This window comes from Natrix helvetica (assembly GCF_964273705.1).
Source record: "Natrix helvetica genome assembly, chromosome: Z".
NCBI lineage: Eukaryota > Metazoa > Chordata > Lepidosauria > Squamata > Natricidae > Natrix > Natrix helvetica.
This window is the reverse complement of record NC_138554.1, coordinates 143,138,459-143,151,610: the sequence shown is the minus strand read 5'-3', so window position 1 is coordinate 143,151,610 and position 13,152 is coordinate 143,138,459. Positions and strand designations below refer to the sequence as shown.

The 13,152-nt window shown below is 59.8% G+C and overlaps 1 protein-coding gene across 2 annotated transcripts in view; it reads right to left on the bottom strand.

The window, feature by feature from the left end:
- LOC309381562 (SWI/SNF-related matrix-associated actin-dependent regulator of chromatin subfamily D member 3) overlaps window positions 1–13,152 on the bottom strand; it is a 24,321-nt gene extending 11,169 nt beyond the window's left edge. Inside the window, exons 1-3 of one of the 2 annotated variants that reach the window (XM_081932718.1) lie at window positions 12,566–13,152; window positions 785–1,041; window positions 80–122 (exon numbers count right to left, since the gene is read on the bottom strand). In XM_081932718.1, coding sequence (XP_081788844.1) covers window positions 80–122; window positions 785–1,041; window positions 12,566–12,643 — 378 coding nt within the window. In that variant the 5' untranslated portion in view covers window positions 12,644–13,152. The remainder of the gene's footprint in view (window positions 1–79; window positions 123–784; window positions 1,042–12,565) is intronic. The other variant, XM_081932719.1, reaches the window with a different exon arrangement.

Genomic DNA, 13,152 nt, shown 5'->3' with positions numbered 1-13,152 from the left:
CTCCCCTCAACCCTGGAGCTTCTGGGGACACCCACCTCCCCACAAATCAGGGGGAAGCAAGCCGGAAAGCGCCACTCACCCTTTGAGGGAGGATTTTGTCTGCCATCTTCCTCCTCTTGGCACTGCGTAAGGAAACAGAGACAGATGGCCATGGTGCCTGGGGGCCAGAGGGAGGAGCCCCCCCTGACCGGCAGCCGAGCCTGGCCTCAGGAGGAGGCCTCCCATGGGCTTGGTCCCAGGAGGGTCTCTGGGGTCTCCCCTTCTCATACCACCCGCAGGCTTTCGCTCAGACTCCCAGGGGTGGGGCAAGGACACGCTCCCGGTGCGCCCACCTGGCTTCCCCTAGGTGCACTATGCCCAGCAGGTGGATGCCAGCTGGCACACGCCCAGTGACTGGTCGCAGAGGGTGAGAACCACACGCCCCACGTCCCACTTCGGCCACCTGAATGGCTTTCCTGAGTGGATTTGGCTGGCAGAGCAGTTGCCCGCTTCCTTCCTCTTCTGGGCTCCGGGCGGCCCACGAAAGAGATGAAGCCCCGGCCTCTCCTGAGGCTTGCAAGGCTGCCCTGCCCTTCAGCATCCTCCCTCCCTCCCCCAGGGAAACCACTTCGGAAGAGGGAGGGCTCCTGCGTGGCCCCCATCTCCCCCCCCCCCGTCCATGCCACGGCAACTCCTTCCTCGCTGGCTCTGGGCAAAGGCAGCTTGGCCTGGGGGAGGGGGCCGAAAGGTGGGGAGGGGGCTGGATCCGCCTTGGGCCCGTCACCCCTGCGGCCCCCCCGCTCACCTCCGGGACCGGTTCTGCGGGGCAGCTCCCTGTGCCTGCGCCTGCTGCTGTGGCGACTGTTGTGGCTGCTGTTGCTGCGTCTGTGTCTGGGCCTGTGGTGGCTGCTGCGGCTGGGGGGCCGCCCTCTTGCGCGTGGGCTCCATCACCGCCTGCGGCATCCCAGGCCGCACCGAGGGGCTTCCGACGTAGGGTGGGCCCGGGGGACCCATAGGGGCCCCCTGGTGGGGCATGCGAGCACCGGAGGGCATCCCAGGACGCTGGAAGGGAGAAGCAGAGGGGCATGGGGCACAGGGGCAGGGGGAGTGGCAAGCACGGGCCCACAGCCCCACTGGCTGTCCTGATGCGACCCACTGCCCGGCTAGCCTCTTGACAGGATGCCCACAGGTAGGATGCCCCCTTCGGTGCCTTCAGCCACAGCGTGTGCCCAGCTTAGCCGGTCAGGGGCCAGAGGGGAGCCGTGCGGCTGAGGGCATCCAAACGCTCTTCCCCAGGGTGGCCCACGCCTTTCACACAGGCGGCCCAACCGGAGTGTTCAGAAGCCCCCACCCCCAACCCATCCGGTGCCACGGGGCAGAGGGCTCCTGCCGGATTCAGCAGAGAGAAGGAAGCTACCAAGGGCCACAAAGCTACCGCCGGACAAGTCAGTCCTTGGCCGGCGCCTGGGATCAACTGAAGGGCAGTGGGGGGGGGGAGATCATGAATGGCTCTTCTTGTGTGTTCCCCCCCCCTTGGCAGAGAGTTGGCCCAGCTCCAAGGAGGGGATGATGAGGAGCCCCCCCCCCCCAGGATGAAATTAATTGGGCCGGGAGGGGGAAATGAGCTTTCGTCAGGGCGGTCGGGGGGGTGGGGGAGGAATTCATTAAAGATGCATTGAGGGAAACCGGTTGGGGAAATCTGAATGGAAATTAATTGGGGGGGGAGGAATGGCTGGATGAGCTAATTGAAAAGGAAGGGAAGGTGGAGGGTCTCCCAAGCGGAGCTCCCGTCTCCCGTGTGGCTTGCCAGGCAGAAACGGGTCCCCATCAGGCTGAGCTGGAAGGGCTGAACCTGGACACCTTCAAGGGATGTGGCCATTCCTGCCATTAAGAGGGACTGGCAGGAGCTGGCAAGGGGGGCGGGGGCTGACCTTCCTTCCTCACTGGGAGCCCCCTTCCCACGGAGGGGAGGGGAGGGAGGAAGGAAGAAAGGAAAGAAGGAAGGGGCAGGGAGGAAGAGAAGGATGGATGGATGGGAAGGAGGAAGGAAGGAAGGAAGGAAGAGAGGGAAGGAGGGGCCTGAAGGCTTAGCCCCAAAAGAGCAAAAGGCCAGAGCCAAATTGGAAGCACCAGGAGGCACACAAACTCTCCACCTCCCTCCCGCTGCCCCCACCCCCAGCCAGACTCCTTCACGGCAGCCCCCTGGAGCCCAGCGCTTCTCCCAAGGAGGTCCAAGCCCCTCCCCCCTCCAGCCAAGCCCCTCTTCCAGACCTGGACCGGCTGCCGGTCTTCCCCCCACCCCCACAAGCCCAGAGGCTTGGGGAGAAAACCAACAGGAGGGGCAGCTGGCAGAAGGACCTCGGGCCAGAGCAGGCGAGGCAGACTTTGGGTGAAGCTCCAAAATGGGGAGCTCAGAAGCCGGGATGGCGCAAGCAAAGGCCCTGGAGCTTCTCTAAGAACCATCCTCCTTTCCACCTCCAGAGGAAAAGAAAATGCAGCCCGGCTGCAGCCCAGGGATGCCTTGGAAAATAGGGCCCACCTTGCCAGAGACAAGGAGGGGATCGTCTGAGGCCGCAGATCTCGGCCCAGAAGCCAAACGGATGGCAAGGAGGAATCTCATCCGCTTGCCCTGTGGTCAAGGGGTCTCCGGCAGCCATTTTGGAAATGTAAAGTCCTCCTCTGCGGCAGCCATTTTGTGAGACAAAATTTGGCCAAAAGCTCCTCCCCCCCCGCCGCCCACGTGTGACGTTTCTAACCCAGGGCTGAAGGGGGAGAGAGGCGATCTGCAAGCAAGCAGGGAGGACGGCTGACCCTGTGGGGCCAAAGATTGGGCCAACGAGAAGCAAGAGCATGGCGCCAGCCCTTTCCCTTCACCCAGCAAAGCCCAGAGACCCCTGGAAGCCCCTCCTCTGACCCCCTTCTCTCGGGAATCCGCCATTGCTTCCCCAAAGGCCTGGAGGGGGGGGGCACAGCAAGCAGAAAGGACACACAAAGGGGGCTAGAGAGGAGGAGGAGGAGGAGGAGGAGGAGGAGGAGGAGGAGGAGGAGGAGGAGGAGGAAGAAGAGGGGAAATTGGGTGTCAGGAAGGACCCCCTTCTGAGCTGGGCAAAGATGCCGGGCACCCTGATGTGGCTTCTCTGGACACGTCTGTTTAAAAAGCCTGAAGGGGAGATAGGAAGGGCGGAAGTGGACTCCCCTGAAGAGGCGTCTGCCGGGGCAGCTGCAAATGGCCGGCAGAGGCAGGACGGAGGCAGAGACCCCCAACAGAAGCCGGGCAGGAGCCCCCTGCTGCTGCTTCCCAAGGAATTGGAATCCTCTGGGTGGGGGGAACTTCCGCTTCCTGGCCCCCGACTGAAGGCCCCACCACCACCACCACTTTTGGAGAGCAAGGGAGCCCCGGCCGGTGGGACGAGGGTCCAGGCGCTACAGGGCAGGCCGCTCACTTGATGTTTCCCCCCCCCCCGACAATCCTAGTGGAGGCCATAAAGAGGAATATTTGGGTTGAGCTGTAGCCGCCTGGGCGGTTTTCTAGCTGACGTTACATTATGAAACTAGGTTACATCTTCTGTGCTGGGACTGATGATGTTACCTAGCCTGGCATGAAGAGCACCGAGAATCCCCCTGGAGCCCTTTGGATCCTTCTGGAACGCAATCCACCCAAACCCACCACCAGTTGAGTTAGGCGAGAACCGCTAGACACACAAAAGGGTTTTGTTTCAGCCAAGCCTTTGACAACACACACACACACACACACACACACACACACACGCACAGTGAGTTAACTGTGGGCAGGTAAGGAGACGGCAGCTCAATTCCTGGTTCCCACCGGACCGGCTCATCCACGTTTTGATGAATGACTGACAGGTCCGAAGGCTGGTAGGGAAACCACAGAAGGAGACGGCCCCCGATGTCCAGGGTCCAAAGCCATCGAAGGGCCCACGAGGGAGCTAGGCCTTCCCTTCGTGGGCTGGCAAGGCAACCGGGCAACCCCAGGAAAACGCGTGTGGAAATCAAGGTGACACCGACAGGAGTGGGAGTGGCCTTTTCCTTCATCCAGACAGGCATCTCTCTGGGATCGGCTTGCTGCCCAGAGAGCCAACCTAGAATTCGAGAGACCATTTCCTGACGGTGAGGACCAGCTTAATCAGTGGAACAGCTTCCCTCCAGAAGCCGTGGGTGCTCTCTGTCACTGGGAGGCTTCTTAAGAGAAGAGACGGGGGACAGCCGCTTGTCTGGAATGGGACAGGGCGGGGCTGTCAACCTTGCGGCCTGCAGGCTGGACGCATCACGCACTGGCCACTCCCATTCCTCGGACGGATCGCAAGCCAGCTGTTTCCTTCCAAGGCTTCACAAAGTAGAGAAAAAGCCAAAGAAAGCCAAATAAATGGCAACCAGGGAAAAAACGAAGCTCTGAACCCCACCCCTGGGCTGCTCCTCCCTCCGCCCGCCTTGCCCCCACCGTGCACGTCCATTGCGTCAGGATCGCCTCCGTTCCCCCCAAGCACATCCTTCTTGGCCTTCCATCCCTTCCGCCTGCTCTGCGTCCAGGACCAAAGCAGCTCAAGGATACCCCTTTGGGGTATCTTGTGCTGCCTGACTCCCGGGGTTCTCACATCTTTCTTTTCCCGAGTCTTCTGTTCTGCATTTATCCCATATTTGTCCGTCCCCACTGGATTTCTCGGCCCCTTAACACGCCCGGCTTTCCTTCCTGTGCAAAATGGTGGGCAGAAACCCATTTTCAGCGCAACCGTTTTTGCTCCTTCCCAACAGGCCACAAAATTGTCCGGTATCCCATGACCCTCTGCGCCTATTAGCTCTCCTCCGTCCATCTCCTCTCTTCCTACCCCCTCCCCCCCCGCACATCTCTCCACAACTCTTACAAATATTCTCCTTTGGCTCTGATGCCCAGCCATGCCAAAGCCCCGTGGAGCCCTGTCTGCACACAAGGCACACATTCAGCCCCACGCTGTCCCCTCTTCCACGGAGTGGTCCTTAAGCCCCCCCCTCCCTAAACGCATTAAAGAACCAGGGGCTCCATGCGTTCCTATCCTGAGCAGCCATCCCCACCTTCCCATCTGGGCCAAGGATTCTGGAGTTAAGGCTCACCTAGGCCCCTCTGTGCTTTCAAATCCCTGAATGCGAACCGCCTTTCTCGCTCTCGGATGGGGAGCGAGAATCTCTTCATACCGGGCCCCACTTTCACCTGTCTGAACTTTAATAGAGACACATATTGGCTGGCTCAGGAAGCAGAGAAAAGGCAGGTGCAGGGCCCAGAGGGAAGGCAACTGGGCCGGCCCCAGCTCTGAAAATCCCACGGCAGCATTTGGGACGGGAATGGAAATGGGGCAGGACCCAGCAGCGCCCGGGGCTGCCAAAAAGGCATCCAGGACGGAAGCATAACTCTGAATTATCTCCATGGAGCTGCATTTCAAGACAGGAAGAAGAAAGAGAGAAACAAAGAAAGAGAGAGAGAGAGAGAGAGAGAGAGAGAAGGAGAAGAAAAGAAGGGATGAAGTGGAAAACAGGAAAACGGTCTGGTGGAGGAATAGGATCTTGGCGTTCCTCGGATGCCTGAAGACAACCACTCAGAAGGGGAGAAGGAGGTCCATTCCTTTTCTTGCCTTTGTCCATCAGGGGGCTTATAGGGCCTCACACCAAAAAAATTCTGGCTGCCTTGCAACACATCCAACGCATTAAATGAAAAACACACAACAGGAACAACACAGGTACCCTCGACTGAAACAGCATTCCCCAACAAGACTCGGAGTTTAACCGAAGAGGCCAGGAACGGCCCCCAAGAGGCCAAAATGACCAGGCCTTAGGCCCTGAAAGGGGCAGAATCGACCCCTCAAAGCCAACTGCAACCCAGTGCGGATTGTGTGGCAGTGATGACACAAGAGCTTCACGAGAAACCCCTGTATCCGCTATCGAGCGCATTTTGTACCAGTCGTAACTGCTGGAGGAGGCCCTTCCAGGGACACCCCAGGGACAGCGTATTACCACAGTCCAGTTGTAAGGTATTTAGGGCACGGCTGACCACCTGAAAGTCCATCTCATCATAAAAAAGGCACAACTGGCACCACACAAGAAGAACCTGTCACAGAGAGGTGGGGGAGGGGATGCAAAGCTGTTTTCTAAGGCACCCAAGGGCCAGAGAAGGAATCATGGATGGAAACTGAACAAGGAGAGATTCAACCTAGAAATAAGGAGAAATTTTCTGACATTAAGAACAATCAACAATCATGGAACAGAAGTTGCCTTCAGAAGTTGTGGGAGCTTCATCCCTGGAGGATTTCAAGAAGAGACTGGACTGCCATCGGTCAGAAATGTTGTAGAGTCTCTTGCTTGGGTGAGGGTTGGACTACATGACCTACAAGGTCCCTTCCAACTCTGTCAATCTGTATCTGTAAGGCCTGCCTGAGCACACCTGTACTTTAAGCAGCAGCTGTGAGTACAGGAGGACCCCCAAGTTGCACACTTGCCTTCAGTAGCGGGAGTGCCGCCCCCAAGACCACAGATGAGAAAGTGTCTCGCCCAGGCAGCCATGGCCACGCGCTCTTCCCAGGACAGAACTGAAGGATGTTCCATCCTGTCCAGAGCCAAACTCTGGGACGGTCCACAGACAGGGTGGCCTACACCGTCAGGGCTTGAGATGCACAGCTGGGTATCATCGCTGTGCAGCTGATGGTCAAACCCCCAATTGAAGGATGGCCTTGTCCAACGGTTCCATGTGAATGTCAAACTGAAGGTGTGCCGAGGTTGAACCCCTGCCGCACCCCACGAGTGAGGGACTCCCGGTGCAGCCACTCTCCTCTCGTCAGCACCAACCGGCCACTGAGGAAGGAGGGGAAGCACTGCAACACAGAGTCATCCCCCCCACTTATTCCCAGCCCCCCCTCCCTGTGAGTCCAGAAGAACCCCACCCCCACCTGGTCAGTGGCACGGAGCGCTACTGCAAGTCAAGGACCCACCCCCACCCTGGCTCCTACCAGAGATCCACAAGAGGCATCAACAAGGATGGGACTTTCCTCCCTCCTGGGGCGACTCCCAAAGGAAGTGGGTGCAAGAGGCCCTCTGCAACTCCAGTCCTTTCCCCAGAATGGGACGGTTGGAGAGTGGGCAGCAATTGTCCGGAGGAGAAGAGGAGCCTATCTACAAGGGAGACAGGAGGCAACCCCCCACCTCCTCCCTCCCTGGAAAAGGCCACGTCACCTGGACCTGCTGACAGGTCACTGCCCAAGCTGCCTTCATCACCCGGGAGGAGCCTGGATTTCACACACACACACACACGAGTTAGACACTCGCTCCCCTTCCTCAGGAGTCCCAGAATCAAACTTGGTCCACAATCCCAGTCCAGGCAAACACCACAAGGTTGTGTTCCACACAACTCGTCCCAAATAGAGCCCAACTGTGTAAATCGAATTAGCCAGGGTAGATATCAGAACCACAGAGCTGGAAGGGACCTTGGAGGTCTTCTAGTCCAGCTCCCTGCTCAGGCAGGAAATGCAATTGGAGTGGCTGTCCAGTCTCTTCTTAAAAAGAGTGATGAAGCCCCCACACCCTCTGGAGAGAAGCCGTTCCACTGGTCAATTCTTCATTCCATCCATCGCTTCTCTCCTCTGTCAGTTTCCATCCGTTGCTTCTCGTCTTGCCTGCTGGTGCTTGGAAAACAAGTGAACCCCCTCCTCTTTGGGGCAGCCCCTGAAGTAGTGGAAGGCTGCTATCCTGTCTCCTCTCAGTCATTTTTCTCATTAAAGTAGACACCCCCAATTCCTGCAACTGCTCTTGGTATGTTTTAGCTTTTAGCTTTGTATGTTTCCCCACCGGCCAGCAGACACTCTTGTGACCTGCCCCTCTCCCGCCCCCCCCCCAGCAAGGAATGGGTCACCCTAAGCAGGTCCAACTGGGCCATAGGTCACCTGAGGTGGGCTGGTCCAACGTGCCCATGGGTGCATGACAACAGCAAGTGGAAGGGCAAGCAAGCCCCTGCCCATGGCTATGGACAATGGTCACATCCTCTAACGCCACATCCCATCAGGAAGGACCTCGAGACAGAGATCAGATCTAACATGGAACCATCACCCCCAGTCTGTGTTGGGCCCAGTACAGCTTGGGGGTCTGCAGGGGGCATGAACAATAAGCTGTCCCAGAGTCAAGGGAGATGGATTGAAGCCCCCACCCATCCCGTAGTTTCAATAGCTGCAGCCACTGTTCCCAGGGGACCAAGGGCAATGGGAGGGGCCGGCATCCCATGAGCCGTGGCCTCCTCGCTTCCCCTCCATAGCCGATGCAGACCCTTGGGGGGGGACCTATCATATCAGGAGAGGAAACCCCCTCTGGGCTCACCCAAGTCTCGGGAATGCCCACCAGGTCATAGTCAAGTTATGGATGAGGAGAGCCTTGTTACCTGTGGATCCGGCCTTTGAGGGCAACAGAGAGAGCCCAGGACCACCAGGAATCCTAACAGATCCTAACAGAGTTGGAAGGGACCTTGTAGGTCAATCTAGTCCGACCCCCCACCCTCCCAGCAGATCGCCTGATGCAGAAAGTGACTTCTTCTGGGGCAAGATTGTTCTCCAACAGCTTCCTTGTAGGTCATCTAGTCTCCTCCAGCCCCACCTGTCTTCCAAACCAGGGTCACTCCAAGGTTTAACTCCTCGTTCTCTGATTTGCTTTTGTCTTTCATCTGAGGAAATGAACCAGACTAGAGCTGGAAGGGACCTTGGAGGTCTTCTAGTCCAGCCCCCTGCTCAAACAGGAGACCCTGTGCCATTTCAGACAAGTGGCCATCCAGTCTCTTCTTAAAAACCTCCAGTCTGGTGGCAAGCTGTTCCATTGGCTCATTTTCCTCACTGTCAGGGCGCTGACAACAAAAGGCTCTGGACACCCCCACCCCCACCTCACACACAAAGGGCAGGCAGAGTGCCCACCACCCTCCCAATGGGTAGCTGGCAGGACAACTACGCGACCAGACCCCAAACAAAAAAGCAGGTCCAGCTACCCCACATGTTCCACTCCAGACCCCGTTTGGGCCTCTGGCCAGGCCCCTCCTCCCAAGGGCCCCATAGCTCCGCTTCACTTGGCCAGCCTCTTCCCTCCCCAACTTCTTCTGGAGCCCAAGTGGCCTTCTTTGCCTTCGAAGACCCAGCAGGTGACAGGCAGGCAGCTTTCTCCCTCCCCCCTCTTCCCCAGCCCACGCACTCTGCCTGCCTGCAGCTGGGAGGGGGGGACCAGACTGGGCCGGGCTCTCGGGACCCTGCCCCCATCCATACTCCCCCCCGGGATGGGGGAAGGCAGCACTGCGGGAGCCAACACAATCCTCTTCCCAGAGCTGACACCTGCTGCTGCTCTTACCAGCCCTTTCCCCCCCACTCCCCGTCCACCACCAGTGGGACCACATGCCCCGTCCGACTGGCCCAGGACGTCCCCTGGCGCCTTCAGGCAGCCGACTTGGGGCCGCCTGTTGCTGCCTGTTCTGGTTCCCTCCCAGGAAGCTCAGCTGCTTCCCATCAATCACAGCTAGAGCCTGATCAAACCATGGTTCCCGCCCTGCTCTCCAGCCCGCTGGGAACAAGAGCTGCCCAAGAGAGCCTCCAAGCCCCCAAGGAGGAGGGATGGGGTGGGTGGGCAAAAGGAACAAAAGCCCCTAGGACGTTCAACACACAAAGAGTTTGTAGCGAAAGCGAATGCCTGCGAAGGACGGGGGCTGAAAGGCGAAAGGGGAAGCACTAAACTCTGCCCCATAGTTGGGTAGACCAGGTTGCCCCGATAGACCCATCTCCCCAGAACAAAACCCTTAGCCCCCAGGATGCTGTTTGCATGGGGGGGGGGGGCTGGGCTCTTGGCAAGCATCCTGGGAGACCAAATGAGGCTTCAAGGAGGAGGATGAAGCAGGCAACCTATCGACCTCCCCGTCCGCTTGAAAGAAATCATGGGACGCGAACAGGGTCTCAGTCAGCGGCCCCCAATCTTTTGGGGACAGCCCCCCCCCACTTTGCTTTGCTTGTTTATGCCATCCGGTTTCTGGCACCCCGCGGACCGGAGTCTGCCCACGGCCCCTGGCGGAGGGGAGGATGGGGGACCCTGGTCTAAGGCATGAAAGCAAAGCCCACGATAGGTCAGAGCAACCCTAAACCTCCTCGTTAGGTCAGAGGGAGGCTGGGGGTGGTGCATGCCATGACCTCAGCGGGGCTTCCCCAAGGCCCTCGGTCCCCAGGGTCCTTTGATTGGCCAGAAGGCAAAACACAGACGACAGGAGGTTGCCGTCCCTGCACACCCAGACGGTCGATGGAAGGACACCTGACTGACTCATCCACAGGGAGAGCGGTGGCAGGCTGGCGGCCTCCCCCTCTGCCCACATCGGCCTCTTTAGACGTCCCCCGGCTGAAGGGAGATGGGAGATGACGCCAGAGCAGCCTGGGTGGACGGGGGCCCCAGGGGCTCCCAGCGGCCACCTGGCCAAAAGCGGCACTTGAGAGGCCCTCAGCCCTGTGACCTCCAAGGACAGAGGCTGCATCCGATCCCCCGTGGAGCCAGAGAACGTAACTAAGCCCCCATGGGGGTGCTCTGGGAAACTTCGGCCTTTTCTTTCATGCCCTCCCTGCAATTGCTGCTCTTATTGTTTGGGTGCAATTAATATGGCAATGGGTGTTTGTAGCGGGGGGGGGGGGCTTCAAAGCTGCTGTGCAGAAACCGAAGGGCCCAGAGGTTCTCCAGCCCAGAGGTTCCTCTTACAACCCATCCCCATCCAGCTACACAGCCCCCCCCAAAAAAAAATCTTCCTGTTTTTCTTCTCCTGGGTTCTTTAAGTGGGGGAGGAAGAATAAGAAGCAGCCTCTGTTGGGGGGGGGGGGGAGTGAATCAGGCAAGCAAATGCCCCCAGCTGAAGGGTTTGCTGTGGACTCTCCAACAATTCCTCCTCCTCCTCTTCCTTCCTCTCCCTCCTCCTCCTCCTCAACCCCTCCCACCCTAAGGCAAAGCAAGTCAAGAAGAAACTTCACTCAGCAGGATGCAGAGAGTTTGGCGGGAATTCAGTGCCAACTACAACTTTGGGGAGCGATGGAGTCTCGGAAGCTGCCACTGGAGCTCCTCCTCTTTCGTTTTTGGTAAAAAGGACCAAAGGCCCTTAAAGGAACCAGACCTTCCTCCTGCTGGGACTCCCCAAGCACGGAGGAGCGTTTGGGAGGAAGAGATAACTCCCATCCCACCACAGGACAAAGAGAAGCCATGGCAACCAGCGCTTGAACACATCTCGATATGTGTGTGTGTGTGTGTGTGTGTGTGTATACACACATACATACATACATATAATATTTATGCGCCTCCTTTTCAGCTCCACTCCACTCCAAGCTGCTTCTAGAGAGGCTCCAGCCAGGCCCTGCGAGGTTAAAGGGCTCCCTCTGGTTTGGTTCAAGGCCTCCAGAGGTCTCCCCATCTGGCCACCATCTAACACACAGCTCCACAACCTCTGGGCCGGAGCCCACTAATGGGGTGCGTGCAAATGCTGACATGCACAGCCCCACTCGTGCGAGTGGCATAGGCATTCATGACCCCACATGCACGAACAATGGGTGCTCACACACCCCCTGTCTCTCCCACAACACCCTCCCCTCTTTCCGCCTCCCCCCTCCTCTCTGGGCCGCTGGGGGTGCTAAGAGATGCAGCTCTGCAGGCCCTCCTGGCCCCAAAAGGGCTTCAGGGACGGCCCCACCGAGGCTGCTGCCAGCCGGGTCCACCAGCCGGGGCTACAGTGGGGGAAGGAGAGGGCTGGAGTGGGGTGGGTAAAGAGAACCCCTCTGCTCCCTGCTCCATGGCAAACCCTACGCCAGGCACCAGGCCTATGCATCCCGCTTCCATTAAGTGGCTCCCTGTGATCAGAACTGCCCTTTCCTGCCCGGAGGAGGGGCCCCCTCACTATGGGCAGCGGGCCTTAGGCACTGACCAGCTGCTGGACTCGGTGGCCAGACGGCTGGGCAGCCGCCAAGACAAGGCTAATGCCTCCTCCGGGTACCAATCCATGCTGCATTGGGGTCCTCTGCCCCCTGCACTCCAGAGGGCATCTATTTGCCCCCAATGCCCTTTGGCAGCTGCAGTGGAACCCGGGGCCCCATGGTGGCACAGAGGAGACACGGGCGTCTGGCAGAAAGGGAAGGTTTCAGCAGGGCCACATGGATTCAAGCAGCCACACTGGGAAGGGCTCCTCAGGGGTGCAGCTGGACTTCTCACTTCAGCCTCCCCCCCCCCCGCCGCCAATTGCCTGCATTGCCCGCTGTATTGCCTCCCCTCCCACAGGCATCCCCCCCTCTCCAGCTGAAAAGTGCCCGTCTGGCACCTGGTGACCCCCGGCATGGTGGAGGGGAATGGTGGGGTGGGAAACCTCGGTCCTCCTCCCTACCATCAGGAGTCAGAGGGTTGGGGAAAGAACCCTCGCGGGAGTCGCCCCCCCCCCATACGCACCTGCTCCCCAAGCACATGCTGGAGAGAGGGGCGGTGACCCCCCCTCCCCCCGGGTCGCGCGCCCCTCCCGCCCCGAGCCAGGCCGCTTCCCGGCGCCGCGCCGCCCGAGTCCCTAACTTTCCCTACTCACCACCCCATGGACTAGAAACTCGAAAAGTTTGCTTTTGGTGGCCTTCCGCGCGCCCCCGGTGACTTCCTCGGCGGCCATGGGGGTCGCTCCGCTCCGCCTCTCCGCCCGGCAGTCCCCGGCCGCCTTCTTTCTTCCCTGGTTCCTCCTCTGCCGTTTCTCCCCCTCGCTCCAGCCGAGCCCTCGCTGGGCGCTCCGCTCACACTTCTAACAGCGCCGCCGGCCGAGCTGGGAAGGGGCCCCGGCAGGGCGGGCGCGACGGCCCACGGCGGCGGCGGCCCAGCGCCTTCTTCCGCGGACAAGGAGGGTCCGTGGGGAGCACCGCGTCCGGAGGAAGGGCAGCCGTCCGGCGGACGAGGCCCGATAGAAGAAGAGGAGACGGCGACCGCGCAGCCCCCGTGCGCCTGGTCGCCGCCTGGCCGGCCCCTCCGTCTGCCCGTCCTTCCCCGGACACGCAAGGACTGCCCGCCCGCCCGCCGTCGCGCCCCTCCCTCCGCCGCTTCCGGGCTTCATCCTTCAGTACTGGCTGGCCGCCCAGCTCCCGGCAAGGCCGGGCAGCTGCCGCTCTCCGTCCTGGGGCGACGGGCGGG